Source organism: Lithobates pipiens, unplaced genomic scaffold (assembly GCF_037356315.1).
Source record: "Lithobates pipiens isolate NorthernLeopardFrog02 unplaced genomic scaffold, aLitPip1_a1.2 Scaffold_3, whole genome shotgun sequence".
NCBI lineage: Eukaryota > Metazoa > Chordata > Amphibia > Anura > Ranidae > Lithobates > Lithobates pipiens.
The window spans coordinates 176,085,511-176,103,292 of record NW_027507790.1 but is presented as its reverse complement, the minus strand read 5'-3'; the positions used below and the strand labels follow the sequence as shown (position 1 = coordinate 176,103,292).

At 42.9% G+C, this 17,782-nt stretch overlaps 1 protein-coding gene across 1 annotated transcript in view; it reads left to right on the top strand.

Annotated features, from left to right (window-relative positions):
- Nucleotides 1-17,782, top strand: part of FAM169A (family with sequence similarity 169 member A) — a 127,106-nt gene that overhangs the window by 91,060 nt on the left and 18,264 nt on the right. Inside the window, exons 7-9 of the mRNA XM_077462534.1 lie at nucleotides 6,979-7,107; nucleotides 13,754-13,908; nucleotides 16,018-16,072. Coding sequence (XP_077318660.1) covers nucleotides 6,979-7,107; nucleotides 13,754-13,908; nucleotides 16,018-16,072 — 339 coding nt within the window. The remainder of the gene's footprint in view (nucleotides 1-6,978; nucleotides 7,108-13,753; nucleotides 13,909-16,017; nucleotides 16,073-17,782) is intronic.

Below are 17,782 nucleotides of genomic sequence, written 5' to 3'. Positions count from 1 at the left end.
CACCGGGGATGCTGCTCAGGGTGACAGTGACTTCTCTCTCTCCTCCTCCTGTGCTCTTCCCGGATGCCCAGGCCTCCCCCTCCCTGTTTGATGCTGCTGCTCTGCAATCCACGGCGCCATCGGACCAGCGGTGGGACGCTCCAGTCCAGGAGTTGCAGGCCAGGCCCCACAAGCACGGAATCCTCCTCCGCTTTGAATGCTGGGCACAGTGGGCAGAAAAGGAGTTGTGGCATAGACGTCACTGGATGCTAGACACTAGGTGGCTCTAGCAACCAGTGACCAAGAGTAGAGTCAGGTGGAAGCAGGGGGCAGAGCCGGAGCTGGAGCCATCGCTACCACGGCTCAGTCCGCCCCTGTCCCCTGCATTCTGGATCGGGACAAGAGACTTGGGACTATGGGCCCCAGACTCTGGGCTGTAGCCCAAATAGCCACCCCCTAGCGATGCCACTGGTGGGTGGCAAGAAGCTAAGGGCGAACATAGAAGAAACAAAATGTTACCCCAGCTCCACTGCCAATATGAAAGTCCACTGTGATCCAGTGCTCTAGCTGGTGCTCTAGCCAGGACATTCAGGCCCCAAATACAATACTTGAATAAAAAAAGGGCTGGCAACTCGGATGCTCTTGAATAAAAGTCCTTTATTGGTTACATGGGTACACGGGTACAGGTTATACGCTGACACATTTCGACTAAGGAGCCATCATCAAAGAAAACATGTATGCTTTGATGAAGGCTTCTTAGCCAAAACACGTCAGCGTATAGCCTGTGTACCGATGTAACCAATAAAGGACTTTTATTCAAGAGCATCTGAGTTGCCAGCCCTTTTTGATTCAAGTAATGGCAAACATAATTTCAAATTGCATCTGTGTGTTTAGGGTGTTTAATAACATGCCATAATCTATTATTAATTTTTTTGTTTATCTGAAGGTCTTGTATTGTGTTCATGCTATTTTAAGTCACTAAAATACCCTTTCTCATCTTTTAGTGTGTTCAGTGTTCAGTGATTCATACAATTGTTAACTTTTTGCTAGCCTGAAGCATTACCATGTACTGTGAGAGATGAGAATGACTTGTGTTTCCATGGAAACAGATTGTGTGCCCAGTGTCTGCTGAGGTCTTGCTGCTGCATATTTTTAACCTTGTCTCGGCGGAGGTTTTGTATCTTTCTGCTGCTACATTATGTAGGGACATCCGAGCATATAGCAACAACCTTTTATGTTATTGGGATGGGTGGGGAATATCACATTGGAAAATGATGAATTCAGGGACAAAGCTGACGGTACCGTAAGGGACCATTGAGCTTGTCTATAGCCTGATCCTGCCTTACACACCCCATTCTGACGGTCATATTAACAAAATAGTGCAAAAAACGTCAGTTCTGTGCAATCCAGAACGTGATTGGCTAACCCAACAGGCTTTAATATTCTCTGCAGTAAGGTAGAAAAACCTTCTGTGTTCTGCTCCCCCAGCCTGCCTTAATACTTTTATTTATTTTTTATTCTTTTTATTACATTTTATAAAAGGCATACAGTAGAAAATAATAATAATTATTATTATTATTATACAGGATTTATATAGCACCGACAGTTTACACAGCGCTTTACAACATTGGGGTAGACAGTACAATGCAATACAATACAATTCAAGACAAGGGGAATCAGAGGGCCCTGCTCGTTAGAGCTTACAATCTAGGAGAAAATAATGACATTGACACAACGCCAAATCACTCACACCACCAAGCATGGCCCAACAAGTTACAGATAACAGCCGAACTAACATAAACTCCTGACTAAATGCAGAGAAATCTCCCCCCACCCCCCAACAACCCAAATCTCAGTCCACTCATGCATTCATATAATAGTTTTATCCGGAGAAAAATGCACCAAATGGTTAATTGAAACATAGCGGTTAATGGTGCATAGATCATTCACCTCCAGCAGTAAACTCCATCATCTATAGCAGGGGTCGCCAAACTTTTTACTGACAATTTACTGTCCATCAGAATTCAGGGGGTCGCACTGTGCCCATTTGGAATAATAGTTGGCGTAAATAGTTGGCATCAGTGGAAGGATCTATGCCCCATTGTTGGTGTCAGTAGAAGCAATTCTACCCCATTGTTGGTGTCAGTAGAAGGAATAGTGCCCCATTGTTGGTGTCAATGGCTGGAAGGATGCCTCAAGGGCCAAATAAAGGCAAGCAAAGGGCCACGTCCAGCTCAGGGCCACAGTATTGAGACCACTGATCTATAGCAACAGAAGCAATTTCGACCCCATTATACATGGAGACATTAAGTACTGTATTTATTGGCGTATAACACTCACTTTTTCACCATGAAAATTGGGTGCAAATAGCGTGTGCGTGTTATACGCCAATACAAAAATTTTAGTTTTAGTTATACACCTGTGCGTGTTATACGCCGGTAAATACGGTAGCTCCCGCACTTAAACAGTACATTAAAGGGATGAACTTATAGCAACCTTCAAATCCTGTTAACCCATAGTTATATCAGGATTATACCATGCCTGCGACACCTTGTCAAATTTTTTCCAACATCCTCTGGATAAGTAAATCGCCTTGTAATACAGCATCAGTGAATTCCTAAGCCCTTTCCAGAAGGGCGAGCTAGGGGTTTCCTCCAATGTAACAAAATGGCCTTCCTACCATAGCATAACAGGATATTAATTAAAGTTCTATGTGCCCGTGATGGAACCACTTCCTCCACCAAGCCCAGTAATCATACTCTAATTATTAATCACTTAATTAATTACTCAGCCATTGGCTCCTGCTGCTGTCGATCACAGCCAGTGAGCAGAGAGCGGGGCCGTGCCACACTCTGTGTGTGAATGGACACACAGAGCACAGCTTGGGAACGAGCCCACACTTGCTATGGGGGCACTCGGCAGGGGGAGGAGCCAGGAGTGCTGGTGGGGGGGTCCCCAAGAGAGGAAGATTGTCACTGCTCCTTGCAAAACCATTGCACAGAGCAGGTAAAGTATAATATGTTTGTTATTTTAAATAATCAACATTTGAACCTTTAAGCCGCATACACACGGGCGGACTGTCTGTCCAACTTAGTCCGCTGAAACACATTTCAGCGGACAGTCCGCTCGTGTGTGGGCTTCAGCGGACTTTTTCAGCGGACAGTCTGGCGGACTAAGTATTTCGGAATTTCCGTAATATTGTCCTTCCAACTTTGGTTTCAGCGGACAGTCCGCTCGTGAGTAGGCAAGTTGGACGGACTAAGTATGGCGCATGCTCAGAAAGAATTTACACGGCCGAAGGTTGCATTGCAGTGTATTGGACGTCGTATTTCTAGTCCCATCGTACGTGCTGTACACGTCATCGCGCAAGCTTTCAGCGGACTGTTTGTTCATCGTGTGTGGTCAAGTCCGTTCATTCGAAAGTAGGACGGACTGTCTGTCGGATTGTCTGACGGACTTAGTTGGCCAGACAGTCCGCCCGTGTGTACGCGGCTTTACAATCACTTTAATTTTTACAGGGTGGGATTACAATACCTGCAGGTAGTCATCATGCTGAGCAGGCTTTGGGAGACAGAGACTTACATTTTTACAATACAAGGCACTGTTCCCCAAACCCCCCATACCACCTTTTTCCCCCCTAATGTTATAGGAATGTCACTTTTGTTCTAGGAACTGCAGCTGAGGTGACACTGAGAGCTGCAGAGCGGCACTGCAAAATGTAGACATGTTGCAGTTTTCCGCACCGCTTTGCCCTGCTGCTAACAGCTGTGTGTAAGTGTGAATGGGACACATAGAAAACCATTTTCTGCATGCCATTTTTTCTTCTGCAGAAAACCGCTGCTCTCTGCAAAAATGATTACCGGCTCTTAGTGGATTTTGTATTTCATGATCTTCAGTCTATCTATTTCCATCTATTAAATCTTCTGTCCTTGTTGTTTTAACTTTGGATAGTAAAACATTTTTTTTTCTGCCAGTAAATACCTTATACAGCCCACTTCCTGTTTCTTGTCTGGTAATGAGCCTAGGCGTATGGCATCATGCACAGCTCTCTCACTCTTGTGAGAGTTTGTCAGCAAGAGAGAGGGGATGAGTCATAAGAGGGCCAATGAGAGCTGCCGAACTGGAGGCGTGCCTCTGTATGTCTGTGTAAATCAAGGAAGTGAACAGGCAGCAGCTTCAGCTGCCCACAGTTAAAATGGATGCAGCCAGACTCAGTGAAGGGAGATTTCTGCAGCATATTCAGCAAGTACAGAATCACAGTATATATAAAATAATATGCAAAGTGGTTGGAGGGAAGCTTCAGAATGGCAAAGATGTTTTTATTACAAATTATGTGAGCGGACTGCAGTTTCTCCTTAAGTAAATAAGAGATCTTTTTCCAGGGCCCGCATATTGATGTTCAGCAGGATTTCACTGTTCCTGTTGTTGTGCCATGGTCCCTTTGCTCTACCATTAGAGAGCAGTAGTATTGCTCCCCATTCCTTCCATAGGCTACATTCACATGGGTGACCATCGGAGAGATCCTGCAGATTTCTGCATCTGGAATGACAGGTGTGTGCAAAGAGCTGAAGCCACTCAACTCATAAAAATTGATTAATTTATGTCAGTTGAACGATTTATCCATCAAATTTCGGTCATTACATGATGGCAAAACTGTTTGCTCTCACAACCATGTGTTCCTTTTTCGAAAACTCGTTCAAACTATTTTTCGGCTAGCAAAAGTTTCCCCAGTTCATCAAATTCACATGTCAGGAGACTGTGACCGGCTCTCAATGGTGCTGGTTCACACAGCTCCAGGATAGCGGCGGAGTGGTTTGCAGAAGAGTCCTGTGCATCTTCAGGTCCATTTCAGGTCTAAATTCAGCCAAAAATTCAGACAGGGACGCACCGGACTCCATATCAAAGCTGAACTCCAGTCTAAGCCTGGCCATAGACAATATGAATCTTAGCCGCTTCAGCAGGGATCTCAGCAGGAAATTCCAACCATGTATGGACAAGCTGAAAGTACCAAGATGATCGATCGATCAATCAACTTGGGTACGAACAGCCTTCCAGATTTTACATACGATAATCGTTAATGGCTGGTATAGTAATATACTAAGGCCCCTTTCACACTGAGGCGCTGTAAACTGCCAGTAAAACACTGAGCGCTTTTGAAGAGCTTTTCAGGCGCTTTTGAAGCGCTTTGCTTTCCATTCAGTTCAGTGGAGAAGGGTGTTTTTTCAAGACCCTGCGAGCGCACTACCCTAGTGTGAAAACATTCATTGATTTTAATGAAAATAGGTTTTTGTGATCTTTTCAGGTGCTTTTTTTTGCGTAAAAGCGTCTGAAAAGCGATTCAGTGTCAAAGGGGTCTAACTGCCTTCTCCCGGCAGGGACGGCTTCCCCCACCCACCCAACTGTGGTTTCAGAAATAAATTTGCTGTGTGTATGGCCGGCCTAATGCAGGCCATACACGGTCGAATTTTGAACGAATTTTCTTTTCAAAAATCAGAAAATTCGTTTTTTTTGTGATCCGATGATGCCACCATTGATTTTCGAAATTCGGCCGACCAAGTCTTCAATTTCACCTCATGTTGCTATAGAAAAGAATTTTCTTGGCTGGGAATCTTCTTTTCTCTTCGTAAATTTTCTTTTATCTCCGTAAATTTTCTTTTATCTCCGTACATTTTCTTTTCTTATTACGTTTCTCGCACGATTCTCCCATCATTGATTAGAAAATCGTTCGTTTTTCTAAAAATTTCCAACATGTCCGATTCCTCAAATTTTATTTCCGCACGAAAATCGGCTGTTGCTGCAGCCCACTAATGGTGCGAAATTCATACGAAAATTCTTAGATACGATTTTCGAAAGAAAATTCTTTCGAAATTCAAACCGTGTATGGCCGGCATTACTCTCAGTCTTGCACAGTTGTACAAGCTCTCCTGCTGGACTCATGTTGTTTACTCTGATTTCTCTGCACAAAGTGAGCTCCTTATAGCATGCATTAGAAGCTGCAGAATGTCAGATATCCTGGCTGCTGGACATCTAGCATCTTTTAGCTCCTTCCTTCCCAGTTTTACCCAGTTTTCCAGTAGGGAAGCTAAGCACTACATGTGGGTGTTACCTATGGCAATCTGCATGCAAATACAGTCAGCCTAGGAACACTCACTAAAAAATGTTCTACAGTATATTTGCCTAGCTCCTCCCAAGAGCGTGCCCACTGCTTATATTAGGGCCAAGGGCTCTTGAGCAGGGTGCTGAGATATTTCTAGAAAGCTATGTACAGCACCCTGCTGGCCTCTCCCACTAGTCATCTGCCAGCATTACATAGAGAAGAACAGAGACCCATTGATGATGTCACTGGATCTATGATAAAGTATGTAATAAAAACACAAATGATTTATTTAATAATTTCACGCACATGTTGATGAGAGAAGGTGGATGAACCAGGAAAGGCAAAATATAAGCAGACAAAAGTGTTTGGAAAGGCTGAAGGTTTTTTACCTTAATGTACTCTCTGCAAAAAAGCAAAAAACATTCTGTTGTCAGTTTACCCCCAGCCCCTCCAACTTACCTGAGCTCGATCTTGATCCAGCCAATTGCTCCTGTTGCTGTAAATCAAATTCAGTGACCCAGGAAGCCAGGGGGGTGGGGCCAAGCAGAACTGTGTTTATCTATAGACACACACAGCTCAGCTCAGGATCAAGCCTGTAGGTGTCTCATCATAGGAAGTGGCTTAATGTAGTGGCACACAGAGAAGAGGGGGAGCCAAGAAGAGGAGGATTGAGACTGCTCTGTGCAAAACCACTGCACAGAGCAGGTATATATAACATGTTTGTTATTTTAAAAAAGAAATAACTTTACAATTACTTGAAACTTCAATTTTAGAAGGAAGGAAGAATTTTGTGTAACATTTAGCAGCACAATGATTATATCTTATTGCTAAGCCCTCCTTTGCTGAATAGAAGTGGAATTCATTTTATTTGATTTGTGACCTATTTATTCTTCGTTTTATAGCCTGCAAGAAATATTTACATAAGTACCCAGGAGATCAAGAGCTGCTGTGGGAAGTGGAAGGTGTGGGTCACTGGTTCCAAAGAACCCTTATTTCCCATATAGTCAAGAGAGAAACCGCAAGATTGTCGGGTAAGTTATATAAGTAGCGGATTATTTACGTTGATATGATTTACCGTCACTATAGTCTTTAATCTATGCTCTCAGGATTTTTCTGCTTTATCACAAAGAATGTGGAATAAAGGACTGTTTTATACTATCAACAATAACAGGTAACATTGTAGGAATAAAAACAAAGAAGCACAATTTCCTCTTAGTGACAAGGGGACTAATTAGTTAATTGTCAGCAATCAACACTGGGCTTCTGCACAATCACTTGGCCCTATGCATTATTTATGTATTTATTTTTATTCCTTTAATTTCAAAAAGTGGTGGTTTACATACAGTCGGGTAAACAAAAGAGGAAAACGCAAACGCAACCAAGAGGTCACACCATTTAGATCCATAAACCAACAGGCTAGGTAAGACATAGTATATATGAATACATACAGGGCCATCTTTAATTTTGATTGGGCCCTTGGCAAACATTTTCTTGGGGCCCCCCCTCCATTCTGAGACATACAAAAAATAGCAGGTAGACTCAAAATCAGTTTACTGCAGCAGATCATGCAGTGATTGCAATTGTTTACCAGAGGTTACAGTCTATCCTTACTGCTCGCTGGCTGGTTGCAAGAGGTTACAACACATAATTTCTGCTTGCCGATTGGTTGCTAGAGGTTAATGCACATCATTACCACTTAATGATTGGCTGCTAGAGATTAAAGCAGATCATTACGGTTCGCTGATTGGTTGCTACAGGTTAATGCACATCATTACCTCTCACTGAGCAGTGGAGCAATCCTAAATAATTGAGCAAGTAAAGGGGCACATTAATACACATACTACAGGAGAGTGTCAGAGAGTGCAGACATACTACAGGAGAGGTTCAGAGACTGCAGACATACTGCAGGAGACAATCAGAGACTGGGGACATACTGCAGGAGACAATCAGAGACTGGGGACATACTGCAGGAGACAATCAGAGACTGGGGACATACTGCAGGAGACAATCAGAGACTGCGGACATACTGCAGGAGACAATCAGAGACTGCGGACATACTGCAGGAGACAATCAGAGACTGCGGACATACTGCAGGAGACAATCAGAGACTGCGGACATACTGCAGGAGACAATCAAAGACTGCGGACATACTGCAGGAGACAATCAGAGACTGCGGACATACTGTAGGAGGCAATAAGAGACTGCGGACATACTGCAGGAGACAATCAGAGACTGCGGACATACTGCAGGAGACAATCAGAGACTGCGGACATACTGCAGGAGACAATCAGAGACTGCGGACATACTGCAGGAGACAATCAGAGACTGTGGACATACTGCAGGAGACAATCAGAGACTGCGGACATACTGCAGGAGACAATCAGAGACTGCGGACCTACTGCAGGAGACAATCAGAGACTGCGGACATACTGCAGGAGACAATCAAAGACTGCGGACATACTGCAGGAGACAATCAGAGACTGCGGACATACTGCAGGAGGCAATCAGAGACTGCGTACATGCTACAGTTGATGGTCAGAGAACTTTCAGCAACGCACAGCTTGACAGTTGAATAACACAGCTCAGGGTTTAAGCAGTCAGGCATTTTATGGGTGCAAGGACATACCTGGGCAGCCAAACTCACTACATACATTTAGAGGTATGTGGGCGGGCTTCCATTCTCTGATCTCACTATAACAGCCGGGAGCTCCACTGATGCTTTGTAGGGGGGGGCCCCGTTACCCGTGAATTTTTGCAGAGTGCACAGAGGACACGGGAGGTTGTATTCCCGCGCTAGCCAGCTTAGAGGGGGCGGGGCCGGGAGCTCCACTGACGCTCTGACTTCGCCCCGTGCATCCTGTATGCTCGGAACAGAGCGGCTGTAGTGAGAGCCAGTGTTCGGAGTGGGAGTGTCAGTGGAGCTCCCGGCCCCGCCTCCACTGACGCTCCCACTCCGATCACTGCTCTAACTACAGCCGCTCTGTTCCGAGCATACAGGCTGCACGGGGCGGGGTCAGAGCATCAGTGGAGCTCCCGGCCCCGCCCCCTCTCAGCTGGCTAGCACGGGAATGCAACCTCCCGTGTCCTCTGTGCACTCTGCAAAACCTTCATTGGGACCCCAATTTGCGGGTAGCAGTGCGGGCCCCCCTACAAACATTGGGCCCAGGGCAGGTGCCCCTTTTGCCCTGCGCTAAAGACGGCCCTGAATACATATAATAATACCAACATTAACCTGATCATTAATGTACAGAAAATATAAGGCATACAAGGTGGTGGCGACATGGAAGACCCAGAACAAATACTTGTAGACTTAAAACTGTGCAACTATATAAACACAACAATATATCAGGAAGCTGGGCATCCCGATGGGCATCCGGGCCCAGACATGGAACAGTGAGATACAGAAAATGCATTCAAGGATATTCAAATATCTGAAGAAATACTGCGCTCACGGCTGAGCCGGGTATATAGAGCCTCTCTCCCAGGGAATACAGACCAAGTCCAGGAGATCAGCCAGGCTGCGAGACCTCCTGAAGATAAGCATCAGTGTATGCAAAATGCTGCCAAGGTCTCCAGGTGTCATGAAAGATCTCCTACCGGTTGTTCAAGGTAGCTGTGAGATCCTCCATATCCCTTAGTTCATTGATTTTGGAAAACCACAGGGACTTCGATGGCGTGTTCTCAGATCTCCAACACAATGCATGCCTTAAACGCATTCAGTAGCCGAATTGTAAGAGAAGCCTTATAGTTCTTAACAGGTCGTTTCGATAGATGTAAGAAGCATACCGCAGGGTTCCCCTCCAAATCAAAGTTAGGCCTCATTCACACGGGCACCGTCAGTTTAGCCAAATTAAAAACATATCAGTTCTTATCCTTTGCTTCATCCATCTTCTGTTCCATTAATCTTTGTTTTCATCCATCTTCCGTTCCGTTAATATCCGTTTTCATCTGTTAATGTACACTTTTACATCTGTTTTTTCATCCATTTTTGTATCCGTTTGATCCGTTTACAGCAGTTTCTGTGCCTTTAAGGAAATTACCTAGAAAGCATTGCTCCTCCCATGTTGCATTGCAGTTTTCAGTGAGTGACTTGTCCTTGCTAATTGTCACTGTGGTACCAACAGGTTGAGTCCCACAAGCCCAGGTTTATAAGCTCCTCATGGGAGACATCTCTTGCCATGTACTTCCTATTGTCCAACTACTGCCTGGGTCATAGCTTGAATTCACAGATAAACAAAAAAAAAACGGATCTTAACTGATCTGATGTTGACGGACATTGTCTGTTAATGTCAGTTAATATCAGTTTTCATGGATCTGGACGTAGCCTTGTATGTTAAAAAAAAACAAATAAAAACGGAAGCAGAAGTTAACGGATGGCTCATAGGAATGCATTGTTGTCCGTTGACGGATGGAAGAAAAACAGATCCGTGTGAAAGGGGCCTAAGTCAGAAGCTTGACAGTACAGATCACCTCCTGCCCAGAAAGGCCTGAGTTTGGGACACTATGGGGGTTATTTACGAAAGGCAAATCTACTTTGAACTGCAAGTGCACTTGATAGTGCAGTCGCTCTAAATCTAAGGGGTAGATCTGAAATGAGTGGAAGCTCTGCTGATTTTATCGTCCAATCATGTGCAAGCTAAAATTCTTTGCATATCCCCCTCGGATCTACAGCGACTTTAATTCCAAGTGCACTTTCTGGGCAAATTCAAGTGCACTTGCAGTGAAAAGTGGATTTTCCTTTAGTAAATAACCCCCTTTGCATTAATGTACTGAAAAAGTAGGGGATGCTTGGAGCAGACTTCCAGCAGAGGTAATGAGTTGATGAACAGTAAGTGAATTTATTAATTTAATGTAATTAATGTATTATTCATCAGAGGGCAAAGTTAATGCAGACAAATTCTAAACAATTTAATGGAAATTAAATAACAGGGCCATTAGGAAGTGGATGTGTTTGAATTATTTTGGGCAGGGGCGGACTGACCATTCGGACACTCGGGCACTGCCCGAGGGGCCCCATGCCACTAAGGGGCCCCCTCAGGGTTGCCAGCCTCAATAAAACCAGGGACAGTATGTCAAAATCAGTTTGTTTTGTTTTTTAATCCCAAGATTATAGCTGCCCCCCGTCTCCAGTACCTTTTCAGTGTGTGTATGTGTATTCTGTGTGGCCCCATAATCTATTGCCTGGGGGCCCCATAATCTAAACTATAGCCAGCAATGCTAAATGCGTTCTGCCAGCAGAAAAAGGCTCCCCGACAGCAGAACACAATAACGCTGCAGGAGGGTTCCCCCATAAGCACTGACCGTGTTGATGGGGAAATCAAGCAATTCCACCTGTGGTGAAAGGAAAGAAAATTGCATGATCTATGACACTGTCCCCACACACCCTCCCCCTTAAAAAAAGAAAGCCATGTAAAAAATAAATTATAAACATTCATGAACTTCTGAACAGAAAATGAAAACAGAACAAAAAAAAAAGCTAAGATAAAAGAATATAACTACATATGTGTGTGTGTGTGTGTGTGTGTGTGTGTGTGTGTGTGTGTGTGTGTGTGTGTGTGTGTGTGTGTGTGTGTGTGTGTGTGTGTGTGTGTGTGTGTGTGTGTGTGTGTAGTTATATTCTTTTATCTTAACTTTACAAAAAAATAAGTACATAAAAAAAAAAGGTAAGATAAATATATGTACTTATCATTTTTTGTAAAGTTATCCAAAGGATTATTTAGCTAATCAAAAAAAAAACACTAGATTAAGTAAAAAAAATAACATGAAAATAATCGCTATAGTCGATGACTAATCGAAAAAATAATCGCTAGATTTGTCGACAGACAAAATAATTGTTAGTTGCAGCTCTACTTCCATCATCCAATCACGTGCAAGCAAAAAAATTTTATTTTTTATTTTCCTTGCACATGATTCTTGGGTGTTCTTTGCAAAGTGCACAGTCTATAGGCCTTTAGCAAATCAACCCCATAGGATAACATTGAGCTGCTACTACAGGCAGAACACAAAACTCCTCTAGAAGCAATGATTTTTAAGCCAGTGTGCATGGAGCCTTAAATGCTCCCTACAGTTGCTTAAATTCCCTGGATGCTACATGGCAGTCTACAGCCAATAACTGTGTGTGTCTGTGTTTAAAAGACTGGCGTCATTAGGCATGTTCATCTTTGTAACCTAAACCAGGTGTACATACCTATTCTATTAACATTGCAATATCCTGTAGATTCCATAGAGTTTAGACTGTCCTCCCCTAAGCCTCTGAATTATATTCCTGAATACTTTCAGCTAACCAGGTTAGTAAAATGTTCACAGTTCAAGGGCAAATACAAGGTGGAAAAGTTTCCCAGTTTATAGCATATTGTCTAAATTACTTAGCTTAACCTCCCTGATAGTATTCCAGAGTGTGGCTCGGGGGGGATTTTCAGTACCAAAAGCAGTAACCCCGAGCCATCGGGATCGCATCACTGGATCCAGGAAGAGGTTACTTACCTTGTGCCCGGGATCCTGCAATGTCTATCGGATCTATTACAGTGCCGAGCTGGATTCCCTGCGAGCGTTGCGACGCACGGGGACGGAGAATGGCGCCAGATTCAAAAAGTAAAAAGAACACAATGCATGTACAGTACACTGTAATTTTACAGATTACATTACTGTATCAATTTATTTTACATCGCCTTTGTCCCTAGTGGTCTGTCCAGCGCCTTACGTGCAGTTTTATATTATAAATACTGTTCTTTCTGCCTGGAAACTGGAGATTGTCCATAGCAACCAAAAAGTGCCCCTTTACATCAAAAGTGGTTTTAGACCAGCTAGAAAACAGCGATAATAAATTAGAATCACTTGCAGAATTGAGCGATAGTGATTTGTGGGGAAATTCTTCATCAAACACTATAAAAGTAATGACAGTGACAATTCTGCAACTGAGCAAATTTCAGTGTTTTTGATTTGATTACATTATTGAATATTTTTATTATTATTATTTGTTATAATTATTTATAGTTATTTATTATATTATAATTTATGATTTCGTTTTTCAAACTTTATCATACCCGGGATGTCTACTAGACTCTTGTTTGGAGAGATTTAAGTGAGTTAGTCCTAAGAAATACAGGACTACAATATAAAACGCCAAATTTCCATGCAAAATAATTGTACCGCTTTCAGCATTAAAAATCAAACATAATCATACTGCCAGGGAGGTTAAATGATGTTTTTTATGTTTCATTGTGGACAACATCTTTGCACAGGCCACACTAGCAGTTGAACCCTTTCTAGGACACCAGCACCAAACTACCAACCCATCACCACCACCATGCCTATCACAGTGGGCAGGGTAACCATTTGTCACCAATACTCAGGAAAATTATTGTCAAATTTGCCAACCTGCTTGATAATCATGCAATGTATAGGCCCAATTTGAAAAAGCTGGATTCCTACCTGTCGTAATAACCCCATACCTTCAGTGCTTTCTGAAAAATCATGTAGACTTCCCTTGCTGCTATTTTTTTCTGGATTACCAATTTAATAGTGCTGAGACCCGGGATAGCCAGGTAACTAGCATTATGAAACATAGCCAGCAATGGAAGTTTTCTTATTGCTTTCATGACAGTGAAGAGCAGTACACACTGCTATGATTCCTGTGGTTATGTGCAGTAAAAAATCTCCATTGTATGTATGTAACAGTCCCAGATGCAGAAACTGCCAAACAAGAGCGGATCTCTCAGTGCACAGAAAAGTCCTCTTCGGAGCCTCCTGCAGAATCCCAACCCCATAATGCCGAACAAACAAATCCTGAACAGGCAGAAACTGAACAAACAGACGATAGTAAGGAAACACAGGTAGGACTGTTGGATTACAATACTTTGATGGTTTGGTTTATCTTCTTCTACATCTAATACTTCTGACGCTTATAGCTGTGTCATTGATAACAACTGTAAATGAGTTTAGTAGCCTCCTTTCTTGGACAGCACCCTACCTGACTCCATCCTTCCCACTTCTTACTGATATCTTCACCATACCAGCTCAGAATCCAGTAAGCCTGCAGACATTAATCAGTGCTGTGATCAAAGTACATAGAGTCCAAACCTATGTCTTATCCCTTCACCTGGTCCAGTATTATATGTCTGGACAATCACAACCAGTTCCACATCTAGACAGCCATTATTGAGCAAGTGCTACAATATAACTTTATCTATAGTTGTTACTAGACCCTCCTATATAAATATGCTATATAAAAATGTCAGCATTACAGATATACCCCACTTTTAAGTACACAATGGGGTTTATTTACTAAAGCTGGAAAGTGCAAAATCAGGCTCACTTCTGCATAGAAACCAATGAGCTTCCAGGTTTTATTACCAAAGCTTAATTGAACAAGCTGGGTTAGAAGCTCATTGGTTTCTATGCAGAAGTGAGCCTGATTTTGCACTTTCCAGCTTTAGTAAATAAACCCTATTGTGTACTTAAAAGTGGGGTATGCCTGTAATGTATTCCTCAACATGGAATGGTATACAGTATATATATATATATATATATATATATATATATATATATATATATATGTATATGTATATATGTATATGTATGTATGTATATGTTGGGTGTGGGTTTACATCTACTTTAAGCCTAGTACACATGGACTGAATGTTGGGTGGCTTCTGTTGAAGTGTCATGACTGAAAAAGGTCTGCCGACCGGCTCCTGATCAGCGCTTTCAGCCATTGACCAGAGTGTTCAACACAATAGAACAGCAGGGGAGATCGCTGTAATAACATTGGATTGTTAGTACAGCAGCACTGACCTGAGCTGTCAGGTTTTTTTTTTTTTTTTTGCTGAGTCACCCCTGCAGAGAGAACACAGGGATTATTGCTAGTGGCTATAGCATTGATCACATGTAAAAATCCGGCAGGCTGAATGCTCCAATTGACTTGGGTACATTCAGCCTACCCATAGATGGTTTGAATCTTGGCCGGTTCTGCAGGGACTGGCTGAGATTTGAACCATCTATGGTTGGCTTAAGTTCTGCTGGGATGGCTATGTCTTGACTGACCTGGATTTATATCGTATGTCCTCACCTTCTGGTCAGTTTGGCCATTTGTCTTCTCATGTCCGCCGCTTCTGCAAGGGGTTGCCTATTGATTTCAATGGGCTGGGGCGCTTTAGGAGCGGTGTATACACCGCTCCTAAAGCGCCCCCAAAGATGCTGCTTGCAGGACTTTTTTTAACGTTTTGCCAGCCCAGCGCCCCAGTGTGAAAGCACTCAGGCTTTCACACTGGGACTGCAGATGAAGCGCCTGAAAAATGCCTCCAGTGTGAAAGGGCTCTTACTGTATAGTATCTATAGAAGGTCAGCTTTGTTTTTCTAGGCTGTGCTCCTGATTTGAACTACAAACCCCTTCCTATATATGTAACATATGGGCAGGTGTTCTTTAGTTCACAGAAAAAAACTGGGGAGAACTGACAACATTGTTTCAAATGTTGGTTCATTGCACTGGAAATGGAGAAAATGTACAGAATTAATAAAACTAATACAACTATCACATCTAAGGACTGGTGAGCTGCATCATATTCATTTTTTTGTTCTTGGGTTCAGATATGTTAATTAAACTAATTTTTAAGTCAGTTTTAAATATGATTTGGTATTTCACAGTCCTTTAAACAAAATGTATTTAACAAGTGGAAGTACCCCCTGGGGTACACGTACCACTGATTGCAGAGTTGGGTGTTACAGCATTCCGCTTTGCACTGTGCTAATAAATAAATCCTATTGTGCTTTTGTTTCTCATAGCGGGTGGTTTGTCTGCATAGGCAAAAAAAAAGTAAAAAACTTCACGCACTACTGTTTTTTTCATTTTATGTAATATTCTGCTCCTGCTTTATGCACATACTTTGAAAATATAGTAGATTTAGTGTGCTAAAGCCAAATATCTTTCAATATTTCTTTTTCAGCCAGAAACAGAGGAAGAGAAAAATATTCAAAATGATGATGCCATTTCCTCTAAGGGTAAGAGCAGTATCTTTATTTACATTGTTGCCAGGGACTCTGAGCAGGTTATTTACTAAAGGAAAATCCACTTTGCACTGCAAGTGCACTTGAAAGTAAAGTCGCTGTAGATCCGAGGGGGACATGTAAGGAAAATAAGATACAGCAGTTTAGCTTGCACATGATTGGATGATAAAATCAGCAGAGCTTCCACTCATTTCAGATCTACCCCTTAGATTTAGAGCGACTGCACTTCCAAGTGCACTTGCAGTGCAAAGTGGATTTGTCTTTCGTAAATAACCCCCTGAATGTCATATGTAGCCACTATGCGCATTATGGTTCATACATTGGAATTTTGTCATGGCCTTAATTATTACATTTATTTTTACTTTTGTTTTGGGCACAACTTTTTTTTCTAGAGAGTTTAACAGACTGATAAATAAAAACACTCCAGACACCAAAATGTGAGGAGAAGAGAATGTCACCAACACAATGTTTTGGGGCCTTGTAAGGTCCCCACTTCAAGGCCACACAGTAATAGCCACCTTGAGAAAGGTACCCTGTGAAGCTGTGAAGCATTGGCTAGGTTACTGATTGGTTATGTAAAAAAAAAAAAAAAAAACAATAGACCAATGAAGATAGACCTTTGAATTTTATTTGAGTGCCAGTGACTCTTTCTCTTCTTCTGCGGTATTGCACGGTGCCATCTGTTGCTGTTACTATGAGCAATGTCTAGGTCACATCACTGGTCAGTCACAACACTGTATGGCATACAGTGGGGTTCTTAACCTGTAGATTGTGATCTTCCAGTAGATTGTGGACAGGTGACTGGTAGATCGTATTCTGCGCTTGCTGACCCACCATCCTAGAGCATCAGAGTGCAATTCAGAGGGACTACTTGTAAAGTTGGAGCTGTAGTACTGAGCAATTGCGACGTAAGCTGATGTCTCCTCTGTAATGCCGGCTCCTGTCCCATGCGGAGTGATACCAACTGCACTCCACCTCTTATCCCAGCTAGCGGTCTCGAGTGGTGCCAGCAGCAGGAAAGAAGAGATTTTCAGGTCAGTGTGAAGCAATACACTGGGCAATATAACATAGGGCTGCTTTCACACTGATGCGCTGTGGTTTACCCACACCGTATGTGTGGTGCAGTGTACCTGCAGCTTTCCTGGGTTTGTTGTGTTTAGCCATAGACTTCTATTATATCCTGCGAGTTTGGTGCACTTTCTGAAAGCAGGAGTTTTGGTGCACTTTCAGAACGTGAACCACATCTGCAGGATATAATAAAAGTCTATGGCAAAGCACAGCTAACAAAGGAAAGTCAAAAACGCACTGTGCTGCACCTGCAATTCAGGTGAACCACAGCACATCAGTGTGAAAGCAGCCTTATAGGGGGCTCAGAACAGTAAGGATTAATTTACATTTTCAGTTTAAGGGGTGGTAAAACCCCATAGTTAAGACATATTTTTACCACCCATGCCCCAACTGTACCCCCTTTAGCTGCAGTGGCCAGGGGTGTACACATATCGCAGCCACAGAGTGTTATACGTCCTGTCATGGTTGGTGGGTGTAGCACCTGCCAAGTATGACCTATTCAAGTGAATGAAGCCACTCTACAAGTGCCCTGCAACCTTGTGCAGTACAGCAAACAAGGGGTTGCAGGCAGTGCTGTGTTGCTTTCTCGCCACCTGCTTTAACCTCTTAACCTCACAGAAACATGCAGTTGTGGGC